Genomic DNA, 12,691 nt, shown 5'->3' on the forward strand with positions numbered 1-12,691 from the left:
TTCCCTCTCGGCTCATCAATACAGCCACCTCATCTCTCTATCTCTCTCACAACAAACCCCCGACTTGTCGGTCAGCTGATTAATGGGGCAGCTTTTTCATCGCCACGTCTTTTTCAGAGATTCCCCCGAACAGGATTCCAGAATCAGTTGAACCGATCGATTCCCACTTTAGTATTGCTTGCGTCACAGTTGTTATTCGTTTTTAGTACTTAGTATTTTCATGTTGACCTTTACGTCCTAGAAATTACCGTAAAAGCTGATATTTTCGCATTAAACGTGTAAGAATATATACTAAAACTATTGCAACAGCTATACAATAAACGTGTAGGCTACAATAAGTATTGTTAAGGTTAACAAGAACCTTTTTACCGTCGGCAGTGCACATAATTATGTATAGTGTAATGTATGGTGTTACCAATTTTGTGTATAGTATTTTGTATTATTGGGTACAATTAGCAGAATTACACAAACGTGTCAACTGTTTGAGTTATTTCCACTTGGTCTATATTAGTACTAATAAATTTCGATGGTAAATAATACATTTATTTTATAACGTAAATTTAAAACAATGTTATACTTTCAAAAATCATAACGAGAACAAATTTAAGGCTGTTGTAATACATTTTTACGTTACCAACAAAAATTAGATTTTTTAATATTTTATACTTATTTAGAAATACTGTAGTTTAAACATTATTTTACGTTTTGTTACTAAAGTTTCTTCGCACATTACGCCAAGATTTGTGATTCAACAAAATGATTACCATAAAATAAAGAGACCGTTTGATAAAGATAATCCTACGATGAGAATAAAATCTCACCTCTTTTCGCTGCAATGCTGCCATTGTACAGTCTACAGTATACAGTTTGTAAGTCATCTATTATTTAGCCGAGAGCCCTACATCAACCTAGGGGTGTTCTACATTCACATAAGGGCTGTTATGAGAATGTCTCGCAATGAGTACACGCGCCTAATGGCCCATGTTGCCTCCTCCATTACTTACATCTACATTTGGAATTTACGTTATTCGTGTTTGTCATAATGTATGAATCCCGTATGAGGAAGCTGGTCTAGTGGTAGAGCACGGGGCTTTGGTCTCAGAGGTCCTGGGTTTAAATCCCACCAATTACCATAATCCTGTAACCCTCTAAAGTATAGCATGAAATATTGTGTAAAAACAGTTCCAGGCTTTAAAAAAAACTAGAAAATTAGTATGTCTATCCTTAGATTTTACTGTGTGTAATATACTCTTCAACTATATATAAATTAAATACAGTACAAATACACACACTCTAAACCACAGCAATGTAGTAATTACCTGGCCTTCTTTCCCCATATTATTAAAATGATTAAAATTGAGGTGGTTCTCCGTTAACAAAATGTCATATTTGCATGAGATATATCTTGTTTGTTTTCTAGATAAGTTAGACTACGGTTTACTATGTTTACCAGTAAGCTAAAGTAATCTGTGGAGTTAGGTGGGATTCGAAACAGTGACGGTCTTATTGCGAAACTTAAAAGCTATCAGTGATTGTTCGGATTAGAACCCGTTTCTTCAAGACAGAAGTCTAGCGCTCTAACCCTTAAACCAGGCTTCATCTATTGATGAACTTCTGTCCCATCAAAGGCAAGAAATTGTATAAACTAACACTTATCGTGGAACTCTCTATCAGAATTCCTCGTAGTAATTGTGTATTTAGACATTTCTTACAAAGGTTAGTGAACTCAAAAATTATTACAGCAGCCCCCTTTTCCTCTACAGATAAACCCCTGTTATATCGAAAGCTAAGTAATCCATCGAAACATTAATTGAATATCAAAATGTTGCCAAATAATACTGTTCCTGGAAAATCCTGTAAGAATTTCTCATTTGGATTTTGTAATACGAATACCTCTTACAAAGCCTGTGTAGTAAGATATTACTTTGAGCAAATCTGTGCTTGATCTTTGTTCGTGTATGTACCATTGTAAAGCGTCGTTTCCATTCAGTTAACTTATTGTAATATTCTCGTCGAGATTGCATTTCTGTGAAATACGTTTCCGTATTATTCATGTTAAGCCCTGAAATTCCGTTTTGAAATTAAATACTGTATTACCATTGTTTTTAGTGAATTTACTATACAAAGAAAAACTTTGACCGTACATGTCATTGTAAGATTCTATATCCCAGGGCCGTTTTTTTTTTTCGTTTTTACGTCCCCAGTGGCTAATAACACCTTAAAAAAATTCATCCCCTACGTTTTTCTAAGTGAGTTCGCGAACCAGCATGATCGGACTATGGGGACCGAATTCTATGAGGTAAAATTGGGGTTTCCTATTTTTAACCCCCCAAAAAATAATTTCGTACATTTAAGCGTTGTTGTACGCCTAATAGTTACGGAATAAATTCCCAAAAACTGTATTATTTCAAATTTATTCTTTATAGTTAAACTGTTGTATTGCTTGTTTCTGGGTATTTATTTTTTATCAGATTTTTATATTTCATACTAAACTATTATTTTAAAATAAAAGCACACTTTATGACCTTCCCTGTTGTAGAAAACCTAAAATTACGTTTTTATATAGAAAACAAATGTAGCAATGTATAGGGAAAATATTAGTGAAAATCCAACCAGGTAGGTTTGCTGCGACGGGGGTTTGTCAAAGTAATGTGGTATTTCCATATGTGTTCCCCGGTCTACTTGACGTTGGTAAGTGGTACGTTGGTAAGGCGGTACGTGCCGTTTGGAAAGTACGGGACCGTTTATGAATGACCCACGTATGCGACCGCGGGCGCATTATAATTGTTGTGTGTTCAAAATGCAAAGAGGTTCGCAGCTAGACGTGCCTCGTGTTCGTGACTATAGCAACGTTCTGTTATCGTTGAAATATCAGTAGTGCTTTGGAACGACTGAATTTTGTTCAAGTTTTGTCGTACAAAAAATATTTAAAGGTTTACATATAGGTTAATTCGGAATTGTATATTTTTAACTTTTTAGGTTACTAATATTGTATTACATGTTGTTTGTGATTGATTTGGATTGAACTTGAATGTATCGCTATTTTAAACACAAAGTTCCACCGTAAAATAACGGTAATGAATAAAATAAATGCAATTATGTACCATTCAACACTACACTTGAATTAAAAATTGTAAATGTTACAGTAATTGTTTCATCCCATACGCAAACATATGTTATTTTATTGTAATTCATTGTTGTAGCCCCGGAACTGTAATATATAAAATATCTGGTTTTACAATACCTTTATCAGTTCCAAAAATAACACACGTTGACGAAAGTTACTTTTGGAACTGATAAAGGTATTGTAAAACCAGATATTTTATTTTATTGTATTACGTCATACTGCGAATTACGTTAGTAGACATTGTTGTTATGGTCACACTTATGACCCATATAATACTTGTTTGTTTTTCTTGGTTTAAACACGTTTTCCTTAGTGTTTCCTTGTTTTGCACTAATTTAATTTTCACCACACAATGTTTGTAACTAGAATTTGTTTGTTTTGTAAATAAACATTTAATACGGTCCTTTCCAGTGTTATAAGATAATTACAGTAGTTGGATTATTTCAATTGTTGTTTTAGTTAGGTATAAACAAATTAGTAATCTAGTAAAAAATTGGTAAAAATTAAAAGGCGGAATTTAAAATGGTTTTAATTCATTCCGTAGTAATCAAGAATCAACTAATTTAGTTTGCACGACAGAAAGGTTTTATACCTTTGAGGCAAAGTATTAAATATACTAATAATAATAAGAATTTACTTAAATAGTATAATGCTTCATACTGCATACAACTTTGCCTGACTCGTTTTAGGCGGTAATGTTTCTGGCAAAGTATAAAATGGAGTAATAATAATAGGTTCCTACAATTAGGTTCTACACACTTTACTAGGAGTTTTTTTATCATACCTAGGTATTCTGTGGAATGTCCCCAGGTGTGTAGTACTAACAGATATTCTATATGATGACCTTCCAAACTTGATTAAATACTCTGACGGTAACACACATAGTCTACTTTTACAATTTAATTTGCTATACTACAGTATTATATAAATTATTCATAGTTAATAAATGGTAGGGCGGCACGTAAGAAAAGCACTCAGCATTAGCGTTAAGAGTCACCAGTAAGAAGCGGTTTAAGCTAACAAGCCACGGTTTAAGTGGTTCTACTCGAGATCAGAATAAAAGCCAATCGTTCAATTTGATTGGTGTATATCGGTATCGATTGTATTTTTCTGTCAGTAAAGAAGTTGGCTAGATTTTTGTATCTTCCCCTGGATCTGTATTCTATGTGAAGCAGTTATACTCCACGCAAAGCATACATTAACTAAAACGTTTGATATGCTTGGTAAACATTTATAACTTGCTGTGTTTTTATGTTAATATAAAATAATTGCTTGGCAGAACTTAGGCGTACCACCGTATCGGTATCCGATATACGTACTGAACATCGCTATCGCTACAGTCGCTTAGCAACAGCTATCGATTCGGTGCTCGTAGCGATCCCGTTTGTGTGTTTAATATTGCATATTTATGCCAGTAGAAGACGATGTTTGTCTCAATTTGTAACCGATATCGAATTGATAACCTTGTTAACCTATTTTTCCGTTTCATGTTTGCCAATGTCATTAAAATTAATAACACCTTTTTAAGTAGAAATAGTTCGAAACACGCTCTCGTCACTGTGTAAACATATTAATGAATAAGATTATTAAAATATAGCAGAAGGACAAATTGGATCCGAGTACAGAATCGACTTCTCTAGGAATTGAATCAGCAACCTTCAGATATTAAGGCAAATATTAAGACTATAACTGGGTACTCACCCGTGTGGATACTAAAGAAGCCTGTTTTCAGCCTGGAGTATCCCATATTGTTTCTAGAAATTCGTCAAGTACAAATTGGTGACCAAAGTATTTTGTTTGAAAATTGCATAATGTAGAAACGTTTGCAGTGTCAGTTACTTGATATTTAATTTATTTTATTGCATGTCCCACTTTCATATCCAAGGACACTAGGCTCGGAACAGTTTTTCACATTGCTATAGGCCTAGTGGGTTGCGATTTTAAAACAGCTAAAATCCTTTGGCGACTGGTGGGATTTGAACCCAAGACCTCAAGGACGGAAGCCCGTGCTATACTACACCAGCTCGCCCCCCCAACTTTAGTTAGTATGTCATCTAATTATTTTCAAACCCATTCCAGGCCTAAAACGATAACCCGGCACGCATTTTCACTACCGCACCTAGATCCAATCCACTCTCAGTTTTCCGCTAGGCCCGTTACCACCGCCTAGTTTAACCGGTTGTTCTATTAGCATGCTAGGAACACCTCATTAACATATGTACACTATTATGGCCACGCTGCTCTAGAATTCGCGGCCAAACCACTTTCATCCCTATCGTCACTGGTTTCTCCGGCCTGGATCAGTTTACATTCATTAATTAAGTAAACATATCTTCCATTCAAGTTGTAGTGAAAGTGAAAGTAATCGCAGCCTGTGAATGTATACTGTTAGTTTTCGTACAGATGGGTGGAGTAAATAGAGTATAGGCGTATGCAAAATGAGGTTAACACTGTTTACTTGGTCTTTGCTTGAGTAATCCATTGCAAGCTATATTATGAGAAGAGGAGATCAGGCTCCCTCTTCAAAGTTTTTACTCCTTACCAGGAGTTGCTGTTTATTCTTGCTGAATTTTGGTGGTATACTCACTCTTAATAGATCATTTAGGATAAGCTCATTCTCGTCTGTTTAAACTTTTATGGTTATTAAACTTAAGTTCGCCAACTCCTCTGGTAATTGGTGGATGTTATGCGAAACTTTATCCTGTCCTCGTAGGAGATTTCAGCTAATTCTCTTGTACATAATTAATGTATGTTTGTGGAGAAACCGGTAGAGACTAATATTTTTCTGGTTGAATCGTTGATCTGCCATAGATTATGTTCTCTCTTGGATTTTCTTTTCAACCTATGTCATAAGTTTCACCTTTACATCATCATATGCTTCTCTCCCAACTGTTGCTGCTCGACCATTGGCTAGAGGAGCTCCATCAGGACAACTGCATTATTCTCATTGAATGTTTGATCTACCAAAGACTATGTTTCACCTTACATTTTATTTTCAACCCATGTCTTTAGTTTCACCCTTACACCATCTCATTTTCCTTTCTTAACTGTTGCAGCTCGACCATTGGCTAGAGGAGCTGCGCCAGGACGGCTGCGATGAAGCGCCAGACACTCTGGAGGCGGCCGAGCGGCAGCTAGAGGAGTGTGCTAGACAGAGAGACTCTTGTCTGGACGCCTCCGTCACTACCATCAGCCAGGGCGACACCTTGCTGCAGGAGTTGAGGTAGGAAGAACTCATCTTGTATGTAGTGATCAAAGTTGACATAGATACCAAAATGCCTTCACGAGTTTGAAGTAATAATGAAATTCATTAGGGATGTTAGATTTGGTGGTCGTTCTTTGGTATTTGCCATAGGGCTGAGCTTTCTTAGCCGCAAAAGAATCCATAGTGATTACGGCGTTAACCTCGTCAATTCTAGATTGCAGTAAGGTGGTTCGTCCTAAAAAAGATGTTGTAAGTATTATGGTTGGAATGAATTTAATTTTATAATGAAGTACTTAGTAGATACATGCTCAGTTTCTTCTTCACTGAGGACTGATTAGGACTCTACAGGACACGGCAAAACGTCTGGCAACAATCTAGAACTGACGACGCGTTTAACGCCAAAATTGCCATCGATCCCAATATTTCTGCAAATTGTTGTAGCAAAATAGAAGTTCGTTGGTTGTGTTTCTCATGAAAGAGTAATAATGCACCTTGTATGTATTTCAATATATAGGCAACGTTATCTACATTCTTGTTTTTCAAGATGACCAATGTGTATACAACACGAGACATCTATCGGCTGCTGATCGTAGCCCTTTGGTGTAAGCGAATAACTGTAATAATACTTTCAATAAACCGAAACAACTAAAAACCCTTAAATGAAGGTCTATTTTCCAATTGAGTCTTGAGTTAGAAAATGTGGTTGAAATTTTGATCAGTAAGTTTCGTTCCAAGAAGTAATTCGAAGAAGTCCTCTTTTGTGTACCTTTGACAATCTTTAGATAATCTCTCCCGAATTCCAGTTAAGAGCTTCTAATGTTTAGCGTTGTAGTCAAATAAAATCACTGAATACTTCTAAACTTACCTACTATTGAGTATTGATTATATTTTTCCATTACAAAATCAAACTATTTAGCAATGATCTAATATCAGCTATGATCAACCTAAAATATTACTGTAGTTTGTCGTGGTAAATTTCTTTTTCAATCCCTTCTTACCAGTTTAACTCACTCTCACTTTCCACAATCGCCTTTGTTCAATTAGACTTGAACGAAATCAGTCCACGGATGATTCTTCATGATGAATATACATTTGCGAACCCATTTGTAAACATTAAGACGACCGAGGTAGGGAAGAGCCCATGACTCTTCATCTTTTAAGCCCAAATAATCTCGTCAGTGTGGGGGAGGCGGGTTCGGGTTGAAAAGGCGAAGGATTACCTTGACGTCGGCGAGCATTTCGCGCTGTCTGCCGAAGTGGCGTTTCGCTAATGTTGGGGTGGCGTTATCAGGGCTAGACACGCGTATTGCTTATCATCGTAGGAATGACTCTGTAAATCGTCTGCTCGCTGCGCTCATTACATCCCTGCGGTCGTGAAATTGCCACGAGGCTCACTTTAATGTTATTTATGCTTCATTACAACCACGTGTTAGCTCACTTTGTCTTTGTAGTAACTTTCTGTATGCATGTGTGGCGGAGTAATTAGGCCTACTAATTAATTACTTTTTACTAGGGAGGTGAATGTTGAAGAGGATGTGAAATAAAACTTTGATATCGTTGATAGGCTACTTTAAAATAGTTTTCGTCATTCGGTGATCTCGGAAAATGTACATTAATATATGTAATTTATTTTTTTATTTTACTGATTTACAAGTTAGTCAAATTGGCACCAAAGAAAATATACCGTTTAACAAAAGAATGTTCGGTCAAATTACTGTCAAATGATTGCGTCTATCTACTTAAAGTTTTCAAAATATTAGCAATGGACTTGAAATGACTAGATTTAACAACGTTAACTCATACACTAATCTTCAACGTTTTGATTATTATGATTTATTTATTTGTTTAAATTTGTGTGCATATTTATATTTTCAAACAGTCAGAGCTTGTGAGTTTAAGGTTGTGGGTTCAAAAGTGAGTTTAATATATTATAAAATCAACGGTTCATGAGCGGTTTGATAATTCCAAGTTACAACATTAAAGTCAATGTTTATAGCTAAAATTGTTGCGGATTTTTAAAATTTTGAGCCAGATTAAGATATTTTAGTTTTTTTTCATTCAAACACGCCATTTTGAAAGGGAATTCAATTAGTGGGATCAATGAGTTTCTGGACACTCTGTATAATCAGAGATCGTGTTCAGGGTGCAACCGTTCAGAATGTATATTTCAAAAGCTATCCAAATCAACCGAATATAAGATTGTAAATGTGTCCTTCTCATTTACTACTAACCGATATAAGTATTTAAATACATATCACATTAGTCTAAATTTTTTTTATTCTACTTTTATTATGGTTAACTTTTAAAATAAACCAGTTTTAGAGAAAGCCGTTTAGAGGTAAAATATATACCCCGAGCAAGGATCTAAAAGCTATAAAATCCTTCTTTATGTTTCTGGACGTTTAGAGATCTCTTGTGATTACTTGGTTGTTTAAATCACTTTCACCTCGAGAGACCTGTCATAAAAACTAAAAATAAAACAAAAAGTTTAGTTTAAAATCCCAAGTCTTTGCAACAGTGTCCTTAGTCTTGGCGTGGATTAGGTCCTCATTTCCCAGTCAAGGAGCAATTTCCTTTCCTCTTTATGGCCCTCGAGCTTCTATTTTTGTGTTTTAGTCGTATCTGGCCCATATTGTAAAACGCTTAAACTTCTATAAGCAATTTTATTTAAAGATATATTACTGAGCTGATAATTCAAGTATTTACTTTGTCACTAGGCTATTGCACACTATTTGACTGTATTACATTTATTTTTATTTGAATAAAATCATTAGAATTTTTTTAGAATGTAGTTTACCGAACCAGATTTCCAATTAACATACAGAAGCATTTCACCTTGCATATGAAACCTTTTTACTTGACAATTATTATAAGAATAACCGGTTAAACTCTCAAATTTAATTAATTCCTCTTTTAATTATATGGTAAAAGTCGTCGGTATGAGAAATTTAAACTTTGATACAAGTCCCACTCTCTAACCACTTGACCTGTGTTACATATTCTTAGTCCCCCAGTGACAAAAGACTTGACCAAAATGCATATACAACGTACAAATCGTTCTCTTAAAACAATAAATCAAGTTTAAAAATCGACATTTGCGTAAGTAAGGTTAAAAGAACCAACCCCCAACGTTTTAGTGAAATCGTTTGTTAGTTAGCGAAACGAAAATAAATATAATTCCTGAGAAGTATTGTGTTGGATTCCACGCAACGTACAAGACATTTTAAAAACATAAAACAATAGAAAATCATTAAGTAGTTTTTTCACATACCACAACAACACAACTCCATAGAACATAGAACATCATAGAAACCCCCAGAGATGGTGTAATGGTAACATCTGCTACAGGCTACATGCGAAGGCAGGCGTTGTATGTAAATAGGAAGCTGCGCGGTCATGTATCATCTTCCTCCATTATCTTGTCTGCTAACACCTCTGTAGTGTAATATCACCAACGATAAACCCTTTCTGCTTTATAGGATCCACTGAGACGATTGATGGCGTCATTATATCGGAGACCCATATAGTCTTTGGGACAATGGCCGAAGAGTATTAAAATTTGCTGCCTTTGGATATATGGGGGTTTAGTAGGTTGGAAAAGTTAAGAATAGTTAAGTGGGTAATTTTAAATGTTTCATTATTAGTCAAAATATTCTTGTATTTTTTTTTTATGTAATCACTTTACCTTATTGATACCGCATTTCGAATGCATTTCGCCGAAAATTAGCTATAATCTTAAAACGCGTATTAATTTTTGCGATGTTATTACTGGGGTTAAATTAAGTGGGTATCAAGTGAAATATACTGTAAATAAAAAATAAAATAACTTTTTGAGTTACAGACTTGGTTTCCGATGATACTCAACTGTTTTGTGATTTGTATCTGCAGGATTATAACAATGGTGTCATTTATTAGCTTTAAAAATTCTATCTATATTATTATAAAGAAGAGGTGGTGTCTGTGTGTTTGTATGAGCTAATCTCAAAAACTACTGAACCTACTGGGCTCAAATTGTACACAAATGAAGCTACAGCTCCGAGGATACATATAGAACTATTCCCGCTTCGATATTGTCCTAGGGCTCTGCCCCGTGGGCTTTCAAAAATTTGAGGTAAGAGATTTAAAAGTAAATATTAATTTATGGTATCCAACAAATTTATGGTATGGTAACAAAAACAAACCTGCAAAGTTTAAAAATGTAAACAAGCAGAACTAACTGTCAAATGAATTTTGATTTCACAATTCCACACAGCTGCTTCAAACATATTAAATACTGCACGAATATTAGAACAGAGAGGGTAAGGATAATAAATTTTAAATAATGATGTCACTAGCCCGAATGTAAACATTATTTAACATTACTTAAATGGAGCTGTCAAACCATATGTTAATGTAATTTCTTTAGTTTATGATTCTTTCAGTTATTTCATTTGTTTATGTTTATGATCTATTATTCTGAGTTTGTACTAATATTTGTGAAATGCTGTAATTATATTTTACAGGGAATAATTCGTTGTAAAATAAATCATTCATGGATATAAGAAATAATTAAGATTCTATAATCATTGCCGGCCTGGATAAGACATGTAAGATTCTATAATCATACATGGCCTATTATCCTGAGTTTTATGAGGTTTATTTTTTTTATTTATTTCTGTGTAAACAGCAATATAATCCCCCTGCCGCAGCAAGTCTATGGACTGAGTGAATTTCCATTTTCCTGATTATAATTTCACTAAAATATTGTTGTATAAAATTACCCTATTTTCCATATTTATTTATATTTGTTTACAGTGCAAACCATTAAACACGTTCTTTTACTGTACCTTAAAATCTATCATTGGTTTTGTATCGTAGGTAGCCTAAATAAGTATGAACGGTATTAGTTAACCAAAACGTACTATTATCGAGTTAAGTTATACAGTTATATTTTGTTTCTGAATTAAATGGTAGGAGTGATACCATTTGGCATTTTCAAAGAACCAACATTATCTCTTTTGCATGTGACAAATACACTTAAATAAATACTAAACCGATAAGGTTGAAATTTGGTGTGATGATAGCTGACATTCCCGATTAATATATAGACATATTCTTACCTCAAAAACACTTTTAGGATCGGCCCCAGTAGCTCTGGCTCTGGATTTTCTCATGCTAGCCTTATGAGTATTCATATTAAGGGTATAAAAGAATTTTGTCAGCCGTTTCAACTGTACAAGTTGATTCTATAATAGTAAATAGCATTAAAAGTAAGGCTTACCAACAAGGTGCAGCACTATTATGTTTTTTGCATTTATTGCAACAGCTAATTTGAACCAACTAACAACAAAAAGTTGTGGTACACAATGAAAGCTTTAATTTTTCTATGGTTTAGGTGCAGTTGTAGAAAATCAGGGCTATGGTAGATGTGTGCTACACCATAGGATTCCGTATAAATTTAAAGACCAAATTTCCTTAAACCGTGTCCTCTCCCGTAACTGCAATAAGCATTTTATACTTCTATGCCAACCCCGTACGAAGGACGGGTACTCTGCTAGTTATGTTATAAATTGACTAACTTATATAATATAGTTCCTTTACAAAATTTAGGCGGTTTAAGGGGAAGGTTTCCTGGGTTCCTCCACCACTTTTCAACCTAATGTATTTATCAGCTGATCAGCTGTCAGTGGTAAAGATAGAGGGGATGGAATCTCTTCCCCTCAAGCTGCCTACATTTTGCGAACAGAGTATATTGCACAAAAACATGGCCCGATGAAAGTTTTTGCAATGTTAATGAATTCCCATAGAAATAAATAGGAGTTAATACAATTGTTTACAATTTATGGAGTCGAAATCGACTTTTTAAAATAGTAGTTTACCAAAACATAAGCGGTTGGATCAAATTTATTATTATACTTCCTTACAGATTAAATGCATTCAGGTTTTATAACGAATGATATTTCTTTCTGTAATATCCTAAATAGATGCTATAACATAATTTAAATAATTAAAACCAACTAATTTCGTTGCGAATCCCCTTACTTAGATTACAATCTAAGAATAAACATTTGACTGTTTTCAGCTAAACGTTCGATGACAACTTATCAACTCTGTCTCTAGAGTCTAGTCTTGCTGTCAAATCCTTTGACAGTCTCTCTTGGGAGCATTAGGTTAAACTATACCATAGATTGAATGTGCTCCCTTAAGTCTTTTGTATGCTATATAATGTATACTGTAGATACTATTGAATACTAGTACAGCAATATTAGTTAATGAACATACTGAAGTATAATTAATCATCTTAATCTGATTTATGGTCAAGTAAGACTTAAATAAGGGGTTATTATTTATGGTAGAACAACAAAAAATAATTTAAAGCT

The 12,691-nt window shown here is 34.5% G+C and overlaps 1 protein-coding gene across 5 annotated transcripts in view; it reads left to right on the forward strand.

The window, feature by feature from the left end:
• Nucleotides 1-12,691, forward strand: part of LOC128994659 (triple functional domain protein-like) — a 284,163-nt gene that overhangs the window by 147,424 nt on the left and 124,048 nt on the right. For all 5 annotated transcript variants that reach the window (XM_054419354.1, XM_054419352.1, XM_054419353.1 and 2 more), the window contains one exon: nt 6,184-6,350. In XM_054419354.1, coding sequence (XP_054275329.1) covers nt 6,184-6,350 — 167 coding nt within the window. The remainder of the gene's footprint in view (nt 1-6,183; nt 6,351-12,691) is intronic.

Source organism: Macrosteles quadrilineatus, unplaced genomic scaffold (genome assembly GCF_028750875.1).
Source record: "Macrosteles quadrilineatus isolate MER2022 unplaced genomic scaffold, UCM_ALF_1.0 Scaffold_5__1_contigs__length_97177068, whole genome shotgun sequence".
Lineage (NCBI taxonomy): Eukaryota > Metazoa > Arthropoda > Insecta > Hemiptera > Cicadellidae > Macrosteles > Macrosteles quadrilineatus.